Source organism: Hydra vulgaris, chromosome 13 (genome assembly GCF_038396675.1).
Source record: "Hydra vulgaris chromosome 13, alternate assembly HydraT2T_AEP".
In the NCBI taxonomy this organism is placed as follows: Eukaryota; Metazoa; Cnidaria; class Hydrozoa; order Anthoathecata; family Hydridae; genus Hydra; species Hydra vulgaris.
Window position 1 is genome coordinate 36,155,554 of NC_088932.1, and position 19,650 is coordinate 36,175,203.

A 19,650-nucleotide genomic window follows, 5' to 3' on the forward strand; every position below is an offset into this window, starting at 1 on the left:
TTAAAAACGATTCCCTTCAAAGTATTTGTTGAACAGATTTAGGAAAAGAACTCAAGCCTATTTTGGATACTAAAACAAGATGGAATTCGCTAATAAGTATGTTAAAACGATTCTTAAAATTAAAAAATGTTATTGCAAAGGCTCTTGTTGATATATCTAGAACAGATTTAATTTTAAAAGAAGAAGAAATAAAACACATTTCTGTTGTAGAGTTAAGTGTTATGGAACTAGGGAAAAGAGACTGTGATCTGATAAAATCTGATAAAATTATTTTGTTTTTACTACAAAATCTTAAAGAACAAAATACTAACATTGGTCAAAAATTATTTACTGTTGTCTCGGAGAGAATTGTTGAAAGAAGAAATTGTAATATTGCTGGTTTACTGTGCTTTTTACACAACCCAGCTGACTATAAATCAGACTCAGAATTTCCAGATAATCTTTTGAAATACCCACATAAAAATAAAATTGCTAAAACTGGTAGAGAAATGTACCTACGTTTATTTCTACATGAGGAAGTAGAAGCAGCATATCAGTCTGAGTTAGAGTACACTTGTAATGAAGAACCATTAAGAAAAAAAACTAAAGGTGAAGAATTAGCAGAAATAATAGCTAATACAGCTTCAGCAGCAGGAAAAACTAAAGGGATAACTTTTAAATCTTCCCCTCAAGAAGTTTTGACATGCATTAAACGTGAAATTGCAGTTCTCGAAAGCACTGGAAACAGGCCAAGTTCTTTAGAAAAGATTTATAATGCCCTGCTAAGTCTTCCCTCGTCTTCTATAGAAGCAGAAAGAAGTTTTAGTGCAGCTGGTTTATTTGTTATTAATTTAAGAACTAGCTTAAATGATGATGCTGTTGATAATTTATGTTTTTTAAGATCATTTCTGATTAAAAGAGAAATAAAATCATAAAAAATATAAATTACTTTTTATTAAGTTATAAACACATTTTTTCTAAAATTAATCGAAAATTAATCAATTAATTGATTAATTTTTCGAAATTTAATCGTTAATCGATTAATGTAAAGTACCGATTAATCTACCAGCCCTAGTGGTTACATTGCATTTTTTAAGAGGTTTAAAAAATTCTCAATACTTTAAAACCTATGGCTTTAAAGTATTAAGAATTTTTCAATTGAATTTTCGAAAATAAGTAAGTTTACTTATTTAAAATGTTTTGTTTTATTATAGGATTATTTATGAACTATGTTTTAAAAAAAAATTAAGTTTAGATTAAAATGTCTAATTTAAAAGGTTTGTGACAATACGTTTTTGATATGCTTAGGCACAAAGAAAAGCTATTTGTAGTTAATCATTTCAATGAAGAAGGTGTTCTATTATCATCTATTTACCAATTTATCAAATGATATGAAAATGGTCTGCTATCTGGTAATTTTTAAAAAAGTGGTACACCACCAATTTTAACGAAGAGTCAATTATCAACATTATATAAAATTCAAGTCTTTTAAGAAGCGTTATGCATTTATTTCGTACATAAAATGTACACATATTTTATGTATGAAATAGCGATTTACAGGTTAAGCCATTTAAGTTACACAAAAACTCTTCAGTTTAAAAAATCAATTTCAGTTTCTAAAAATCAATTTGAATATTTAAATTGTCTTTTGATATAGTTTAAGCATTGTTAATTTAGAAATTTTATTTAGAAAACATTAAGTCATAATTATTGCAAAAAAAAATTTCACTGCAATTGTGAAATAGTTCATTTTTTTTTGATAAAAAAAAACAAACATGCTGTTAAATAAATTTTTTTATACTTGAAATTTCCCTAACTGATTGAAAAAAATGAAATGCTTTAGGCTTTAAAGTTTAAACCTTAAACATATTTGATTTAAAGTTTAAATTTTAAGCAACTTTTTTAAAAATAATTTTTTCTTTGAATTTGCAAGCTAATAACTCACTACATAAAAATGTTAACGTCTTAGATTATAATGTGTGAAAGCAACCAAAAAACTATTTTTTTAAATAGAAACCAAGAAATATTTTTGTTTAAGAGAATTCTTTTCACAAATGAAACTAAAGTTGTTTTTTTTTCTGATTAATTCAATATATTGAATTAATATTATTTATTGTGGTATTTTGACGTAAGTTTTATGTATGAACATAAATTATATTTACGAATATCTGCTTGGTAACTGATGAAATCTGTCAACAAATTGTTCATAATCTTTATTAAAAATACTTTATTAAATACTTATAAATACAAAAAAAAAAAAAATAGTGATAAAGCTATTGAAAGATTATTATGTATAAGTTTGTTTTGAGAAATAAATAACAAGTTTTCTAACAAAATCTTGTGGCAAGGCCTGAGAAATGCTAAAAATCATCGAGGAACATCTCATCAAAAATTGGCGATAAAAAATAGTCTCGTGAGGTTGTATCACTAATAACTTGAAATTAAAGTTTGCAATACAAAAAGAGATAGATGGTGTCATTTGTTGCGTCATAATTTCTTAAAAAAAAATAAATTACTTATTGTCATGAATGATTAAAAATATTACTTTCTCAAACAATGATCTTTTAGGAAATGATAGATCTTATAGGATTGAGTCTTGTGTAAGAATTGAATGGCCATTTTCGCCTAGAAGCATTTCAAGGAATAAGGCAGATTTGGGAATAATGCTGATAATTATGTCTATATTTTTATACCTAAGTTAGAAGCATTTTTAAAAAAATCACTTAGATGATAAATACGTATTTGGGTCAGATTTAGCTAGTTCTAAATAAATTGGCCCCAAGCTAACAACATAAGTTTTTTTTAAAAGATGCCAATCCTCGAAATTGTCCAAAATTTATGCCAATTGTAGACCTTTTGAGTAATTTTGTTTATAAAGCCGTACCTTACATAAGTTAAATAACTAAAATAAAAAATCACATTTCAATGCAAAACAGCTTCAACCCAATTTAATAGTTACTTATAGAAACCAAACAAAACAAAATAAAAAAATTCAAATCCAAACTTTAAGTAAAAAGTTTTTAAATCATTATCATGATTTGTTTTCACAAAATTCCATTTGAACCAAGAGATAAGCAAGATTTAAAAGTTAATTCAAGAGATGTGCAAGATTTAAATCAGAATAAAAAACTTAAAATCACAATGTTTGTGACAATGTTTATTACTTAAAATGATAATTTTTTGATTTCTCAAAAAAAACAATATAAAGTTTTTGTTAATTATTATAAATCTGACTGTATTAATTATGAGAATAATTTATTGGATATTTAATAATTTCTTGCATTAATTTGTGTAACAAAGTCACTTTTTGTAACTTTTGTATAAAAAACTTACAAAAACTTGAAACTTATTACATTGTGTAGAAATTATAATGATAAAGCTGAGAAGTTTAAATGGTGTAATGCTTTTTAGTTATATACTTAATTTAAGTTTTGAATTTTTCCAATTTTGCAGAATGCTGTGTTTGGGGAAGGTGTTTATTTAAGTGAAGATTTATCTGTCTCTATGCCATACATTTCAAGTGGTTTTACTTGGCAACATTCTAAGTTAGGTCAACAAATATCTTGTGTAGCTGTATGTGAAGTATTGGATCATCCCGGGGTAAAATGTACTATGAAAACAGTTAATGGTGCCAACCGGTCAAGGGCAAATAATTCTGAAGCTGGAGAAGTACCTAAAAAGTATTTTGTTGTTACCAGTAGTGACTTAGTACGTGTTAAATACCTCTTTGTTTTTACAGACAAGACTGAAAAAAGGTAATATAAGTTTATTTAAAGAATATTTAAAATAATCTAAAAAATTTAAAATTAAATAAAATTAAAAAAAAAAGAAAAAAAGTTCTTCATTGTAAATTGTTATAAACAATTTTACAATAATTCACTGTTTCCATTAAAAATATTTCTGTAAAGAAAATTTGTTTATTATCAATTTTAATAAAAAAAAATTATTTCAATAAAAAAAGTTTAAATTAGAGCATGGTTTTCACTGCTGAATCAAAAAATGCCCAATCCACCAGTTCTTCACTAATATACAGAATGCTAGCAAATTTACCACTGGCTGCTTTGGAAATGGAAAGATTTTTTTCTGATAGCAGACTAGTTCATTTGTAGAAAGTTTGCTTTCAGTTATCTCAACTTCTTTAAAGCTTATTAACCAAGTTGAAGTTCTAATTTATATTGAAAATTTATTTCTAAATTTTATTTTAAAATATTAAAAGTTTCTATGCTAGAAAAAGAAATATTATATTAAAGATGTCTGCCAAAAAGTTAACCCATCTGCAGTCTGCATAAAGAACTGTAAATAAGATTTTCTTATATGGCTGCCCTGAGCAACCAAATCTGAAAACTATGTAGTTGAAATGAATAATTATTGGCTAATAGTAAAAGTTATGAAATTTACAACTTCATTAAGCCCAGAATTGATTTTATGTGTATCAGAACAAGATATTATGTGGAAATAATTAGAGATTTCACAAATATTTGGTCACTATTCAGTGTAAGGCCTACCTGGAAACTTTTTTAGGGCATAAAAACAGATTTCATATAGCTACGTTTTTTTTAATTTTATTTTAAGTAATTGGCATATTTGATACTTAAAATCTATAGGTGGTAAGTTATGATAAAACATTTCCATTGTTTAATGATAGCAAATAATTGCAAATTTTTTAAAAATTATACATACTTCCAAAAACATCCATTCACTGCCTACCCTGCCACAGGCAAATAATAAGAAAATTTTAGCAAGTTCTGTTAAGATAATGTTTTGCGTTTGCTGACCACAACTTTTATAGATTTGTTGTCCAATTTAAGCAAACAGTTTCATGTAAAAACTTATTTCATTTGCAATTGGACTATTTTTTTCCATATCTTCATATGTGTGCATATTTTTGTAGAGATTGGTTTGACTATTTTCATTTCTTTTTCTTACAAAGCTGAATCATCACCGGAGCTACTAGTCACCAATGATGGTTCATCGGTATCAAGCAGCCTTATGCGCTTTATGCATACATATTATGAGTATAAACATGTATGTTTATACCCATAATATGTATGCATAAAGCGCATCTTGAAAGCTTTTATTCCTTCTGGAATAAAAGCTTGGAAGCTTCTATTCCTTCTCTTCATTATTAAGTCAAGCCTCATTCTACTCCGGATTTTTCACTATCTTAAGCAATTGCTTTATTAAACCGTAATTATTTTTTTTGTCTTTTTTACAAGAACATCTCTCTTATAAACAAAGGTTCTTTTATTATTCCAAGAAGTCAATGTAAAAATGTCTTGTCTGATGTTAGGCTCTGTCATTCTCAGTTTACTAAATCTTGTTTCTTATCTCAGATGTTAGGTTCTAGAAACTTTTGGTAAGTCTTCAGCAGTGTCATTAACTAAAGTAAGCCTAAGATTTAATCTTTAATTCACGGGTCTGATCTTTTTACTTCTCCTCAGAATAAGATTTTTTGTAAAGAAATCTTACTCTAATTTGACTCTTGAACCTAATTGCCTCATTCTTCCTATCATACCAGTTAAACAGTTAAACCCATTGTTAAACATCAAAATCACTATGACTTCTAATGCTAAATTTAATTCTTAATTAAACACTATTACAGTTTGTTATCCAGACAAGATTTCCATTCGAGTCTTAAAAAAGTGTTCTCTAGAATTCTCTTCAATTTTTGATAAACTTTTAAAAAGTGCTAAATAAGTGGTTCCAATTTTTCAAAACTCTAGAAAACACTTTGACCTCTCCAACTATCCTACAATTAGTCTTCACTCTGTTATTAGTTTCTTTATATAAAGTTTTTGAGATTAAAAAATTATTTCTTTCTAACTGCAGTATTAAAGTTATGCTTAAAGGCCTACACTCCTCTTTATTTCAAATAACTTTAAGGATACCACAAAGTTCTATCTTTGCTCCTGTAATGTTTCTTATCTACAATAACAATCTTCATGAAAATTTTACATCTAAAGTAGCTCTATTTGCTGATGAATCAACTTTATACTCTTGTCTTGACAAAAAAATCTTCACTTTTTGAAAGCTTAAAACAATCAGCCAGTTTTTAATCTGATCTCTCATTTGTAACAGTCTTAGGCTTGCAATAGCTTGTGTATTTAAATTGCAGACTAAAAATCCACAATTTTTGTTAGGCAACTAAACTCATTTATTTACTGCAAAAAAATATTGCAATATTATTGGCATTCCTATATTGACAAATAACAACCTTCTTGCTCTCAGACAAAGTCTAAAAGCACATTGTAAATGTAATTAGACCTGCTTTATCTACCAAGCTTGAACCACTCTACCATTGTTGTAAGGTTGCATTTCTTTTTTTCTAAAAATACTGTTTTGGTCAATGCTCAAATGAGGTATCATCTCTATTACGATAAATCAAAACTCATTCTTACTTACCTTCTTATTCAATAAGTTGCATCCTTTTACTATATCTGTCCCTTCATTCTATAAAAACTTTTATTAATCCTATTTTTTTCCTTGCACATTTGAAAAAAACCTTATAACTCTTCCCCATCTTCATGTTTTCCATTTTTATGTTTTTTTTTATATGTTCGACAGCTTTTTAAGTCTTCAGTTAACCAGTTTCTAGTATTTTAAGCTATCCTCAAATTTAAAGTAATTCATAACTTAATAGTGGCTGCTTGCAATATATAAATATATGCCAGTATATAATATATAGTAAATGTAAGTATAAAATTGTACTACAAAAAGTATTATAAATTATTTTCTAGCGTTGGCTATCAACCCCTGCTAAATCTTACAATTTTGCGGGGGCTTCATTTTACAAAAGTTCATTTTATTACATTCTATAATATACTAGAATATACATATTTCTTTTAAATAATTTCTAGTTAGAAAATTTACATAAAAGTAATACTTTAATCCCTACCTGACAAACTATTTTGGCCAGGATGACAGAGATTGTCATCCTGGCCAAAATAGTTTGTCAGGGCATAAATGGAATTTTCATAAAATAATATAAAAAAAAAATAGTTAGGAATGGCACAGAGTATTTTTGAAGCATAACTTGTTCATTTTGTTATTTAGTATAAAGGGATGGCATCCTGCCCAATTCCCTTCTTTTTGAGCTTTGAGATGAATATAAATATTTATTTACATTTTTAGGAATTCTGCTAAATGTGGTAAGCTATGTTTTCGATATCCAGTTTTAAGTATTATGTTAGCTTATATGCTGCTTCTGGCTTTTGTCAGTATATGGAACAGCAAAACTTTTCAACTTATTTGGCGTAACTACTGGTATAAAAAGAAATTTTAATAATGCTGAAGTAGGTGTTGTATATTTTTATTATTTATATTAAAATGGTGTTATATATTTATATTTATTTTACTTTGATCATTTTATTATTTAAAAAATAAGTTAACATTATGATGTTATTCAAGCAACTAAGGCAGCATTTTTACTTAGAAATGTTTTTTAAATGCTTTAGAATTATGGGGATTTGAGTTTAACAGTTACCATTTTATATTTTTTGTTTTTTTTGGTAAATTTTTTTATTTTTTATTTGTTTACCTAGTTTTATAAGTTTTATTTTAAGTTTATTAATATATTTACTTTAGATTTATAAAATTTACAAAGTTAAAAGTTACCAGGTCCTTTTTTATTTAAATCATAAACATTAAGGTTTTTTATATTTTTTGGGGAAAAAAATATAGAAAACATTAGCAAAAAATATTAGCGTGTGTCTTTTACAGGAAAAATTACAGGTAGGGATTAAAGTATTACTTTAATGTAAATTTTCTAACTAGAAATTATTTAAAAGAAATATGTATATTCTAGTATATTATAGAATGTAATAAAATGAACTTTTGTAAAATGAAATGTTCAATAAAATGAAATGTTCATTAAAATGAAATGTTCATTAAAAACGACTTGTTCTTTTTATTACATTTTGCTCAAGTCAATTGTTTAGTTTTTTTGTGAGGTTGTTCACATCTAACGTTATACAACCTCTAACATTCTTAGAATTTTTCAGATGAATAAATTCTGTTATGGTACACTTCTTATAAAGTTCATTAACAAAGTTCATTTATTCCACTTTTGTTCATGGTGCAAAGAGAGTTTTAAGAACTAGGTCTCATAAATATTTGCATTTTAACAAAAAGTTGAAATGCAAATATTTATGAGACCTAATTCTAAAGTAATATTCTATGTTACACTAAACAGAAACTAAAATAATTAAATTAAGACAAGAAATATTTATTTTAGAATTATATGTTAACAGTATGCTGTAGTGTGGCTTTAGTTGACTCTAGAAGAATAACTAGGCTGGATGATCAAGTCACATTTCTTCTGTCTCCTTTAGAGTTTCAATTGAACATATCATCTTATTTTATTGCTTTTTTTTTTTTATATTGATTCCTTTTTGTTCAGTAATTTTTCTGTCATGACATTTTTTTTCACAAGACTTTATTGAACTTCATTATTTTTGGCGGTTGTCTTTAAATCCATTCATTTTTTTAATATTCTTGTCAGTGTTTTGGCATGGTCAATTTTCAGCAGGTTTTTTATCTCATCCAATAATGTCATGATTTCATCTGCCATTTTATTTGGTTTAGTTGTTTATGTTCTTACTCAATTATAAAATAGTAGAACTAAGGTAAATGCTTTATTTGCTTAGTTTTATTTTTTAACTGTTACAAACAGTAGTTAGATTTTAATAATAGAATAGCCTAGGTTCATTTTTTCATTATGTTTCACTTTTTCATTATGAATAATAAAAGTGAAGAAGAACATTAAGTGATATAATACTTTAAATTAGAATTTTAATTATATATATATATATATATTTATATATATATATATATATATATATATATATATATATATATATTTATATATATATATGTCCAAAAAATAGTTGGACTAAATCTGAGCACATAATACATTTATGTGCATCCCACACGCTAAGGATGCACATAATAATATGCACCAGGAATGCACAAAATCATCACTTGATCACTCTAGTGATGATTTTGATTTAATCCATCTCCCTAGTGTTTGGGATGGTTTTTTCTTTTAGTGAGCTCTGAGCATAATGCCAAGTATAGTTGTTTCAAATGGTTTTCTTTTTTTATGATGAATGGTATATTATTTCCAGATTGAATAAGATTTTTGTTTATTTCAAAAGTTGATGTTTTTTCAATTGTGTTTTTGGTATACTTTTTTTTTTGTAGCATTAAGTTTGCTTCTGCATGTAAGTTTTTATGGTCTTGTTTTAAGTGTTCTTGTTCATAAATTGCGATTTTGAGACAAAAATTTAAACTAAAAAATAATTATTATTTTACTAATTGACATTTTAACTACGTTACATGTAGTTACAACTGTAACTATAATTACACATAATTACAGCTGAAGCAAATATCAAATTTAATATTATTACTACATAAGATCTATTGAAAAATGATAAAGTAAAAGTATAGAAGAAAAAGACTTTGGCATTACTAGCTGGTGCTTTACTGTTTTGCTGGTAAGAGTTAAAGTTGAAGAGATAAATTTGATTATGAAAGTTTATGAGGTCTTGTTTATAAAATATAAAGTGACAGCCCTAATAATGTTAATTATAAAATTATCTCTTTTAGCCAATTAATTTTGGTGTAATATCGACAATTAACCTTGACTCATGTTATCTATTATTTTTGGCTCATGTCACCAATGACTTTTGACACTTTTTCCCAAAATTTAGAGCGAAATTGTTTCAAAGTTGAAAAAAGTTTATGGAATTAATTAAACTATTAGAGTAAAACCGGGTCAAACTGCACACTTATTCAATAAAAATTAGATTTTTAATTTTTTTTTTTTTTATTAGATAGGTAATAAAAAACTACATAAAATAATATAAATATATGTTAAAAAAATATTAATGAAGTTATTGAAAATATTAAATGTAAAGAAAAAAAAATTGTGCGGTTTTATGCAACATTCTGATAAAACCGCACACTTGAGAAAACATTGAATTTTTTAAATTTTAACTTTTTATTATTTTTTTTAACACAACTTAAGAAACTATATTAATGTTTTTACGTTTTTTGCAACAAAAAAATTTAGTTCCAACTACATATTTTTTTGGTAAACAAGTTTCTTTGCACAACCGTTCCCGACACATCGAATTCTTGCATTGCAACATTTCTGTGTGTAACTGTATTCAGGCATTTGAGTACTTGGCATAAAGAGCCTGCGCTTTGCATTAAGTCTAGCAACTTTCACGGCTTCCTCTGTTGCTTTTTCTTCATCTTTTATGGAACTCGATTGCATTTTCTTTGGTAATAAGTTTTGACATGTTGTACTGCTTCGGTTTCTTAATATGCAAATGATTTCTGGCTTGAAAAAACTGCTTCAACTCTATCTCGATACAGTTTTTGCAACGCTAAACACATGCTTGATACCTATCAAAGCTGCGGCTGTTGAAGATGATGAAGCTGTGTCTGAGCAAGATGGTGTAGGTAATGCGGAGGCTGCTAAAGTTGATGAAGATGGATTAAACGTTTGTGTGTTTGCTTATGCCTTATGATTTATGTTGTTTTTATTAAGTGGAAATAAGCCAGTGTACTGGAAACCAGTGGTTGCATGCAAGCGTGTGAAACATTTACCACTCTCGCACAGCAGTTTGAGGAACAGTGGAAAATTTTGTTTATCTAAATTCTTATATTTTGAGTCTTTGTAATACTTTGTAAGAACTTCTTTCCAACCGTGTTTGATATGACAGCAGACACCTCTATCCAATGGTTGTAGAATATGTGAAGAATGCTCTGGTAGACAAATTAAGATTATATTGTGTTTTTTGCACAGCAATACCACTTCCAAAGTTATGTGAGTTGTATGGTTATCTAATACTAAAATATGAATACCACCAATTTTCTTAGTTTTAGGTATAAATACTTCTTTTAGTCATTCAATAAATGTATTGTGCTCCATCCAACCTGATTTTAAAATTGAATATTTGGTGCCAGCTGGACCACCTCTTGCCCAGTCAGAAAGAAAGTTTCTTTTGGCTTTGTATATCACAAATGGTGGTGCAAAATGCCCATCACCGTTGCAGCAATTGTTTACAATATAATTAATTTTTTCATTGTTGCCAGTAAATGCACGTCTTGTCCCTTTTCGACACACTACGGTTGCTTTGCCTTGATCACCCAAAAAACCTGTTTCATCTCAATTCCAAATATGCAACCCAGAAGTTATACCAGTCTATTGATATTGCTTGACGACGCATTCAAAATAACTATCAATTATTTCTGGCGTACAAGAAGCGGTTCTTTTAGATGCTAAGTTATCCGCTTTTCTTATTGAAATTTCTTTTGACTATCTTTTCATAAAAGCATAAAACCAGTCTTTACCAGGCTTAGCATTTTTGAATAAGCGCAATTGATCTTCGCGTTTAAGGTAGCTACATACAAATTTTGGTTTTCATTTCGGGTTAAATCATAACCCCAGTCACCAAGTAATTGGAAAACATGCACCATCAATTTTTCTGTTTCATTTGAGAGTACCGTTGTTGTACCTGAGCCATCGAAGCCTTTGTTGTTGTTACTTTTGCGATCTTTGAGCGTTGAGACTGGAATGCTATGTTTAAATGCAGCTTTTCTCAGTGATGTTTTATTTTCTTTCATATCAGTTAATGCGGCTAGTATATCGTCTTCCTTGTATGCTTTTGTTTTTTTAGTTGACATGTTAAAGTGAGTGAGTTAAATTGAATTAAGTGAGTGATGATTATATTGAGAAATAATATAATAATTTGTTTTTAATGAGTAAAAGATGATTATATTAACAAATAACATTATATTTCATTCATAATTAAACCGGAATTAATACTAAGTTAAATAGATAAAGATAGGCGCTTAGTCACCTGCGAAAAACTCGCAAGTATGCACATTTAATGGGTCAAACCGCACACCATATCATTCCGCACACTGATCGAAATCATCAAATAAAAACTTAACACCTGTTAAATTTTTATTTGATTATTTCGATCAGTGTGCGGAATGATACGGTGTGCGGTTTGACCCGGTTTTGCTCTATATTTTTAATAATAGAAATGTTTATAGAAATGGCAGTTAAATAAGAATAATTACAAAATAAATTTTAGATACATCTTTGATAACACTGTATATTTATGTTTTTCAGTTTTTGTCAAAAAAAAAAGTTTTCATTAATTTAAACTTATTTTGTAAACAACCTTTGTTATTTTGCTGTCTGTTCAAACTTAATTTAATTATGAATAATACTTATTATTTTTTATTCGGTATGGTTATTTTTATTTTCTGATTGAATGGATAATTTTTGCTTGTTTGTTTAGTCATTAGTTTCAATTATGACAACTCAATCATGATGCTTACTAAGTTCTTAACTAAGTTCAACGCTTATAACTTCACAAAGTTCTAACTAAATTCAAGGCTTACAACGCTTACTAACTTACTGAGTTCATTACTCAACAGTGTTGACTTTTGAAAGAAAGATTTTCTTGAGGTTAACATCTTATATGGTTGGATGTTATTCGAATGAATTGAGATTTCTAAGACATTTTAATCAAGTTCGGTTACCAACCTGATTTGACTATTTATTTTGTATAATTTTTTTTACTTAATTTGGAATAATATTACTTAGTTTAATACTATAACAAGTCAAAAACTTTCTTATTTTATTTTGTATATAAAGTATTAATTGTGCAAAGCCTCTAAATATTATAAACGATATTTATAATTTTTACATAATATTTTATTTAACTGTTTTCGATTTTTTATATTATGGCAATTTTTTTATATAAGCAACCTCAGAGCATAAAACTTTTTTTAGCTTGTTACAGTATTGAAGCATTAAGACGGTAAAATTTTTAATTATAATTTTTGATACAAGTTTTAATGCTTTTTTTCTTGGTACATAATTTACAATTTGGTGCTAAGTTATACTTCGTCATAAATTAGAAATAACATTTATTTAACAGTGTGTTATATAGTTTACAAATAATTTGTATTTATTGCGTTATTAGTTCAATTTAATTGGAAACTTATCTTTTTATTTTTAAACTTCCATTCTAAACCCCTAATTATCGATATATCGATATATCAAATGCAAAATTTGAGTTGTCTACTTTTGATAATACAGGTTTCATGTGTATTATTTATTTTCACTGTTATGACGACATGTTATTTACGTACATTTAAGGTGGGTGTGGGTATTAAGGCCCAGCGTGTAATAAGGCCCACTAGTCCAAACTACGGGAAAATATAAAATGTAATACTTTTTTTCGGCATTAAAATATTAGAGTTATCTGATTTTATCACTGGTAACAAAAAGAAATCAGCCTTTCTTTACCGTGCGTTCGACAAAGCAAGATTACTTCGTTGGTTCCGTCAATATTTGCTCGAATCTAATTTTAAGTATTTTCACATTTTTAAATATTTTATAATGCTTCTATTTTTTTCAAGTGCAATTATTTGCATTAAATATTTATTAGTGCTCATTACTCAACATGTAATATTTATGAACGTGTTGAAACAAAAGGATACTTTATCGATAAACGTGGCAGATCCAAACCTGCCAGATAAAATATTAATCACAAACTAGTGATGACTGTTATTAGAAAATACCCGGTCTCTCAGCTAATTTTTTTTTGGAGTGTTGTTTATTTCTTTGAGAGTTTAACTATATTTGCGACACTGGTTAGAAAGGAGCCGTGGCGGTAAAGCAACCGTGCCGTATTGGTTAGAGTTCTGGCTCAGAAACAAAAGGTTTGTGGTTCAACCCAGACTCTAGCCCAATAAGCGACATTGGTAAAAAAGGAGGCGTAAACTTCCTAATTAAATCCTCTTCCGAGATGCTCTGTGATAAGACCGGTTACATTATTAGTCATTAAAAAAAAGGGGCGTGAATTTCCTAGTTAAATACTGTTCCACGGTGCTTAGTGACAAGACCGTTAGGTCTTCTAAATAACCAATAAAAATAATAAACGTTTACCATAAATTATTTTTGGATTTGGTTAGAATGCAGCTTTATGTGTACGTTTGTTAAATAATCTAATATTACAACTAACCAGGTCACTGGTTTCCTAATTATTCCTGTAATGCTTTAACTACTTAGCGGTTTAATACAATAATAAAATAACGACCTTTAAGTAATTAATTAATTAGTTTAGACTTTATCATCCGGTGAAATATTTTAATATTAGTTTACAGGTATTCAAAAAAAAAAAGAATCAATTTACTTCACAATTTAAATAAAATATAACATGCTCGTATAATTAAAAAAATATATAATTAGTCTTTATATTTAATAAACTATTTTTTTAAACAACTATTATATTATTGATATCAAAATAAATAAAATTTATCGATGTAAATGTTTGCTACAAAATCATGTTATTAATTAGACGATATTTTGTCTGACTTTTTTTATAAAAGAGTACTTTTTTATGATTTTTTCTTGTTCTATTAAGCAAAGAATTTTTCTAAATTACATAATATAACAAAAGTATTTCCGAGATACAAAAGAGGAGATTTGAGGCTAGGTTTGATTGAGCCCAGTGTTTGCAAGTTTCCAGATTTGACAAGACACTTGGACTTAACGTCACACCATGTACAAGGGTGCATACTTGAATGGGTTTGAAGACCACAAATTATATTTGCAACTTCCGAATTGCAAGCCAAAATTAGTTTAAATCCATTTGCATTTATTCAGTGACAAGATCTTTCTGTTTTGTGAACGGACGTGTTTTTATCAATCTTATTAAAAAATTAAAATATGGATTTTATGTTAAAAAACATCGAAAAGTTAATAACAACAAATTTTGTATAAAAGTTTTTTGAAGAACAAAAAACTTTTATACAAAATTTTAAATTTGAACTTAAAACCACTATAAATAACTTTACGGTAATGCACATAAACATCAGAAGTTTACTTATTACTATAGACAAATTAAAAAACTTTCTCCTTGAATGCAAACATACTTTCAGTATGATCTGCATTGCAGAGACTTGGTGCTCTGACGAAGCAGCAGAAACGAACTCTGACCTCCAAATTCCAAACTATAAAATATTTTTTAAAGAAAGATTAGTTAGCAAAAGAGGAGGAATTGTGAGTTATATACGGATTGATCTAAACATTAAGATAAGAAATGATCTTTCAAACTCTGATGGCGATAGTGAGGTCCTCACAGTGGAAGTTATTAACACTGCCTCAAAGAACTTTCTAGTTTCTACGTGCTACAGACCACCTGATGGTGATACTTGTAAATTTTCGAATTATATGAAACATATAATTACAAAAAATAAAAAACAGAAAAAGTTATTTATTATTGGAGATATAAACATAAATATTTTAATGTACAACAAGCATGTGATTACTAAAAATTTCTTCAACAAACCTACCAGGGTAACTTCCAAATCTATTACTGCTATTGACAATATATTAACAAACTCAATACAAGATCCTTCTCTAAAATCAAGAATAATAAAAACTTAGTAATTCAAAAATCTTATGTTATAAAAGAATTATCGATGAAACGTCTACTCAAAAATTTAAGGAGTTGCTATCGGCAACAAATTGACAAAAGTTTTACCAAGAATGTGACCTAGGAAACACAAACTCTGCATACATTAATTTTATAAATTCATTTATCCTACTATATAATAAAAGTTTTCCAATTCAAGAAAAAGAAATAAAAGCAAAATATTTAAATTGTCCAAGGATAACAAAAGAAATAAGAAAATCTTCAAAACAAAAACAAAAAGTATTAAAATACTTAAAAAATAGAAGCAAAGCGAACCTATCCCTCTTCAAACAATACAAAAACCTATTTAAAAAATAAAAAAAACATAAAATTTTATATTATTCTAATCAAATGCAAAAATTTAATGGAGACTTGAAAAAGATATAGGGCATTATGAAGGAAATAATTGGTAAATGTAAATCTAATTTTAACAAAATGCCTTCTAGTGTAATAATTAATGAAAGTGAATCATAAAACAAGCGAGATATTTCCAATAAATTTAACAACTACTTTGCCAACATTGATGCTAATCTTGCGTCAAAAATTCAATGCCCAAATAAAACATTTAAAAGTTACTTAACAGGCTCACACTGCACTTTAAATTTCAATGAAATAAATCAAGACGAACTTGAAATAGCTATAAAATCACTTAAAATCAAGTCCCCAGGAATCGATGACACCTCTTGCAAAGTAGTGCCAGATGTTTTTGAGGAAAAACGTAATCCAATTTATCAAGTATTTAATTCATCATTTAAACAATTATAGACCAATCTCAATCCTTACGGTATTCTCAAAACTTCAAGAACGAATAATCTATAATAAATTAAATGAATATTTAAAAACTAACAAAATTATCAATAAAGGTCAATACGGTTTTCAAAAGCTACACTTAACTGAGCATGCAATCCTTGACCTCTCAAATAGGATAAGTAGATCATTTAAAAAAAAAATTCACATTAGGGATCTTTATTGATTTGTCAAAAGCATTTGACACCGTCAACCTTGAGATTTTACTAACAAAAATGAAAAACTATGGTATAAAAAATCAAGCTTTAAATTGGTTTAAAAACTACCTTAATAACAGACAACAATTTGTTATTATAGATAAAAAAAAGCAACTCAAATTTACTAAAAATAAAATGTGGTGTACCTAAAGGTTCCATTCTTGCTCCTATTTTGTTTCTTATTTATATAAACGATCTTCCTAAATCCTAATTGTAGCTACAATTTGATAGCAAAATTGTTGCAAATACAACGTTTTTCTCAAATAAAATCGATCAAACGCAAATCTGATAGTGGAAGAAAGGAAGGTTTTAAAGATATAAAATTAGTTAGAAAACTGGTTAACAGTTTTAAGAATAACCCAAGCCTTTCACTAAGGGAACGCGCAAAAATATATGGATTTTATCATAGTTTTGTTGCAAAAGTTAGAAACAAATATGGTTTTCATTCTTTTAAAGTACAAAAAGTGCCCAACCGTTCTGAAACTCAACGAAAAAGTGCAAGAACCCGCGGCAGAAAGTTGTATGACAACTTTATTTCTAAAAATTTCTGTATTATTGAAGACGATGAAACTTATATCAAGTACGATCATCAACAAATTCCTGGTGCTGTTTATCATACTGCCAAATATAGAGGAAAAGCAGATAAGAAATTTAAATACACAAAACATGACAAGTTCGCTAAAAAAGCTTTGATTTGGCAAGCTATTTGCAGTTGTGGTAAAAAATCAGCACCTTATATTTCTCAGTCCACACTTTCTGGTCAAATATATATTAAAGAATGTTTACAAAAACGCCTTTTACCTCTCATTAAATCACACAATAACAGACCTGTGTTCTGGCCTGATTTAGCTTCAATTCATTATTGTAAACTAGCTATGGAATGGTATAAAAAGAATAATGTGAAATTTGTGCCTAAAAAAAATAAATAATAATAATATTAATAACAAGGTATATATGTAACACATACATATATACCACGTATGCATCTGATTTTTTATGTGTATTACACGTCTCTGAAAAAGGTACTCGATGATAAAACTGACTTAAGTCTTCTGCGAGCTTCCTATAACTATAAATAAGTAATTCTTTTTATCAATCTTACACAACTTTCGTTTTTATCATATTTATACACTAACATTATTTTGAAATGTGGTAAATAAACTTATATAGAAAATATCTAAACACTCCTCCAAAAAATCAGCAGATTTATTTTTATTTATTGTATTTTTTATTTTAATTGGAATAATATAGAGATATATTTCTCGGATTATTTTTACGTACACGTTATTATATTATTGTAATTGGTATTTATTTTAATCATGTCTCGGAGTTGTATGCGACTATATTTTTATTTACTTCGTACATTTCGAACTTTTTATTTATGATATTTATATTTGTATATCTTTACCGCCAATCTGTGATTGGTTACTTGTAAATACTTTGTAGTTGTAAAATAAACATGTATATATAAAAAAAAAAAAGATTTGTTTAATGTTGGAGTGAGCTTTGAAGGACCAATTTAGCAGATTAGGCAACAAAACATCTTGCCTCTAATTTCAGGTCTCACTTGTATTGAATTGAAATTAAACAAAGGAGGGAGTATAACTTTTTTCCTCCCTTGCTTTTCGCGCAAAATTGTTCTACACGATTCGCATAGTCCTTGTAGTACCAGTACCCGAGAATCACTGATTTTGACCTTTGTTTCGTACAGTTAGCATATTCGATCTGCTTGGAAATCAGTATGCTGTCTTTTTTTCAGACAGAGAAAACACACAAGTTTTCGATTTTTATCGTAAACCTTTACTTGATTTGGCATTGTGGCAATTCACTAAATCCAACTTTACTAAATCAAACTTTCCCTTTTACAAAATATAATCTGAATTTATATTGGATAACAATCCATTAACATACTTACAAATATTTTTAATTACAAACAATTAAAATCAAGGAGAGGTTTGCATTATCAGGATTTTGGTAAAGACCTTAAGGTAAAGCAGCCGAGGTCCGAGTCTTCACCAGGATGTCGGCAGTTTTTAAAGATTGATAAACGGGCACAGTAGACTTTTTCTTGAACCTATTAAAAAAGAATAATGCACTATATATATGAAACCAGGTAGTGGATTTTTTTTTCACTTATCTAAAAAAATCAACCGAAGAAGAAAAACATCCCAAAACTTGAATTAAATGGATGGAAGTTTTCAAACAGTAAACTAAGATGAACTAAGAAAAATGGTGGATACGGTTTCAGAGTTGAATACAAAATTTAAAACATTAACTGTAGTTGAACCACTTTCGCATTGTTAGAAAAAAAATTTAGAATCTTTCGGCTAATCAGGCTACAAAATTATAACAGCAAAAAGATTTAGAGTGTTACCCGAAAGTTTAATAATCCTTGAAATCGGTCTTCTTTCTCATTCCAGATGGCTCTCTAAAGCAAATTTTAAAATTGTGAATTTCTTTTCATTTTTTTAAGGGGGAAAAACCCTCAATAGACTACGTTAAATTGCTTTCTGCAATTTTGAAAATTGCAAAACTTTTTTGCTGGTGTTTATTATAATTGTTTTTTTTTCATTATTATTATTATCTTTTTGTCATTATTAAGGTGCTCCCATAAGTCCTTGTGAACTCAATACAGAGCACCGTGGATGAGCGTTTAACTAGAAAGTTTACGCCTCCTTCCTTATCAATGTCGTTTATTGAGCAAAGCCGTCAAACCTTGAACACTTTGGTTCCGAGCCAGAACTCTAACCACTGCGCCACGGCTGCACAAACACACGGTTTCAAATAAAGGTAAAGCACTTTTGACTGGATAGACCCCAGCATATTTTATTCCAATTGAAATAACTAAAACATCAAAAAGAAGAAGTTGTTCATCAAAAAGAAGAAGTTGCTTATATGAAGAAAATTATTCATCAAAATGAAGAAGTTATTCATCAAAATGAAGGAGTTGTTCATCAAGATAAAGGAGTTGTTCATCAAAAAAAAAGTCAATTCTTAAAAAAAAAATTGTTCAACAAAATGAACAAGTTTTTCTTCTCAAAAGAAGTTGTTTATCAAAAAGAAGAAGTTGTTGCAATGGTAAAGATAACTACAAAGAGATATTCGTGGTTTGCATTTAGTAAATGCAATAATTAAAAACAAATAACAGCCGTTGACAA

The 19,650-nt window shown here is 27.8% G+C and overlaps 1 protein-coding gene across 1 annotated transcript in view; it reads left to right on the forward strand.

Annotated features, from left to right (window-relative positions):
* The window catches only part of LOC100203619 (protein mono-ADP-ribosyltransferase PARP16), a 34,233-nt gene extending 21,227 nt beyond the window's left edge, over positions 1–13,006 (forward strand). The window contains exons 4-6 of the mRNA XM_065814919.1: positions 3,433–3,734; positions 7,111–7,271; positions 12,300–13,006. Of these exons, the coding sequence (XP_065670991.1) occupies positions 3,433–3,734; positions 7,111–7,261 (453 nt within the window). The 3' untranslated portion in view covers positions 7,262–7,271; positions 12,300–13,006. The remainder of the gene's footprint in view (positions 1–3,432; positions 3,735–7,110; positions 7,272–12,299) is intronic.
* Positions 13,007–19,650: the final 6,644 nt, after the last annotated feature.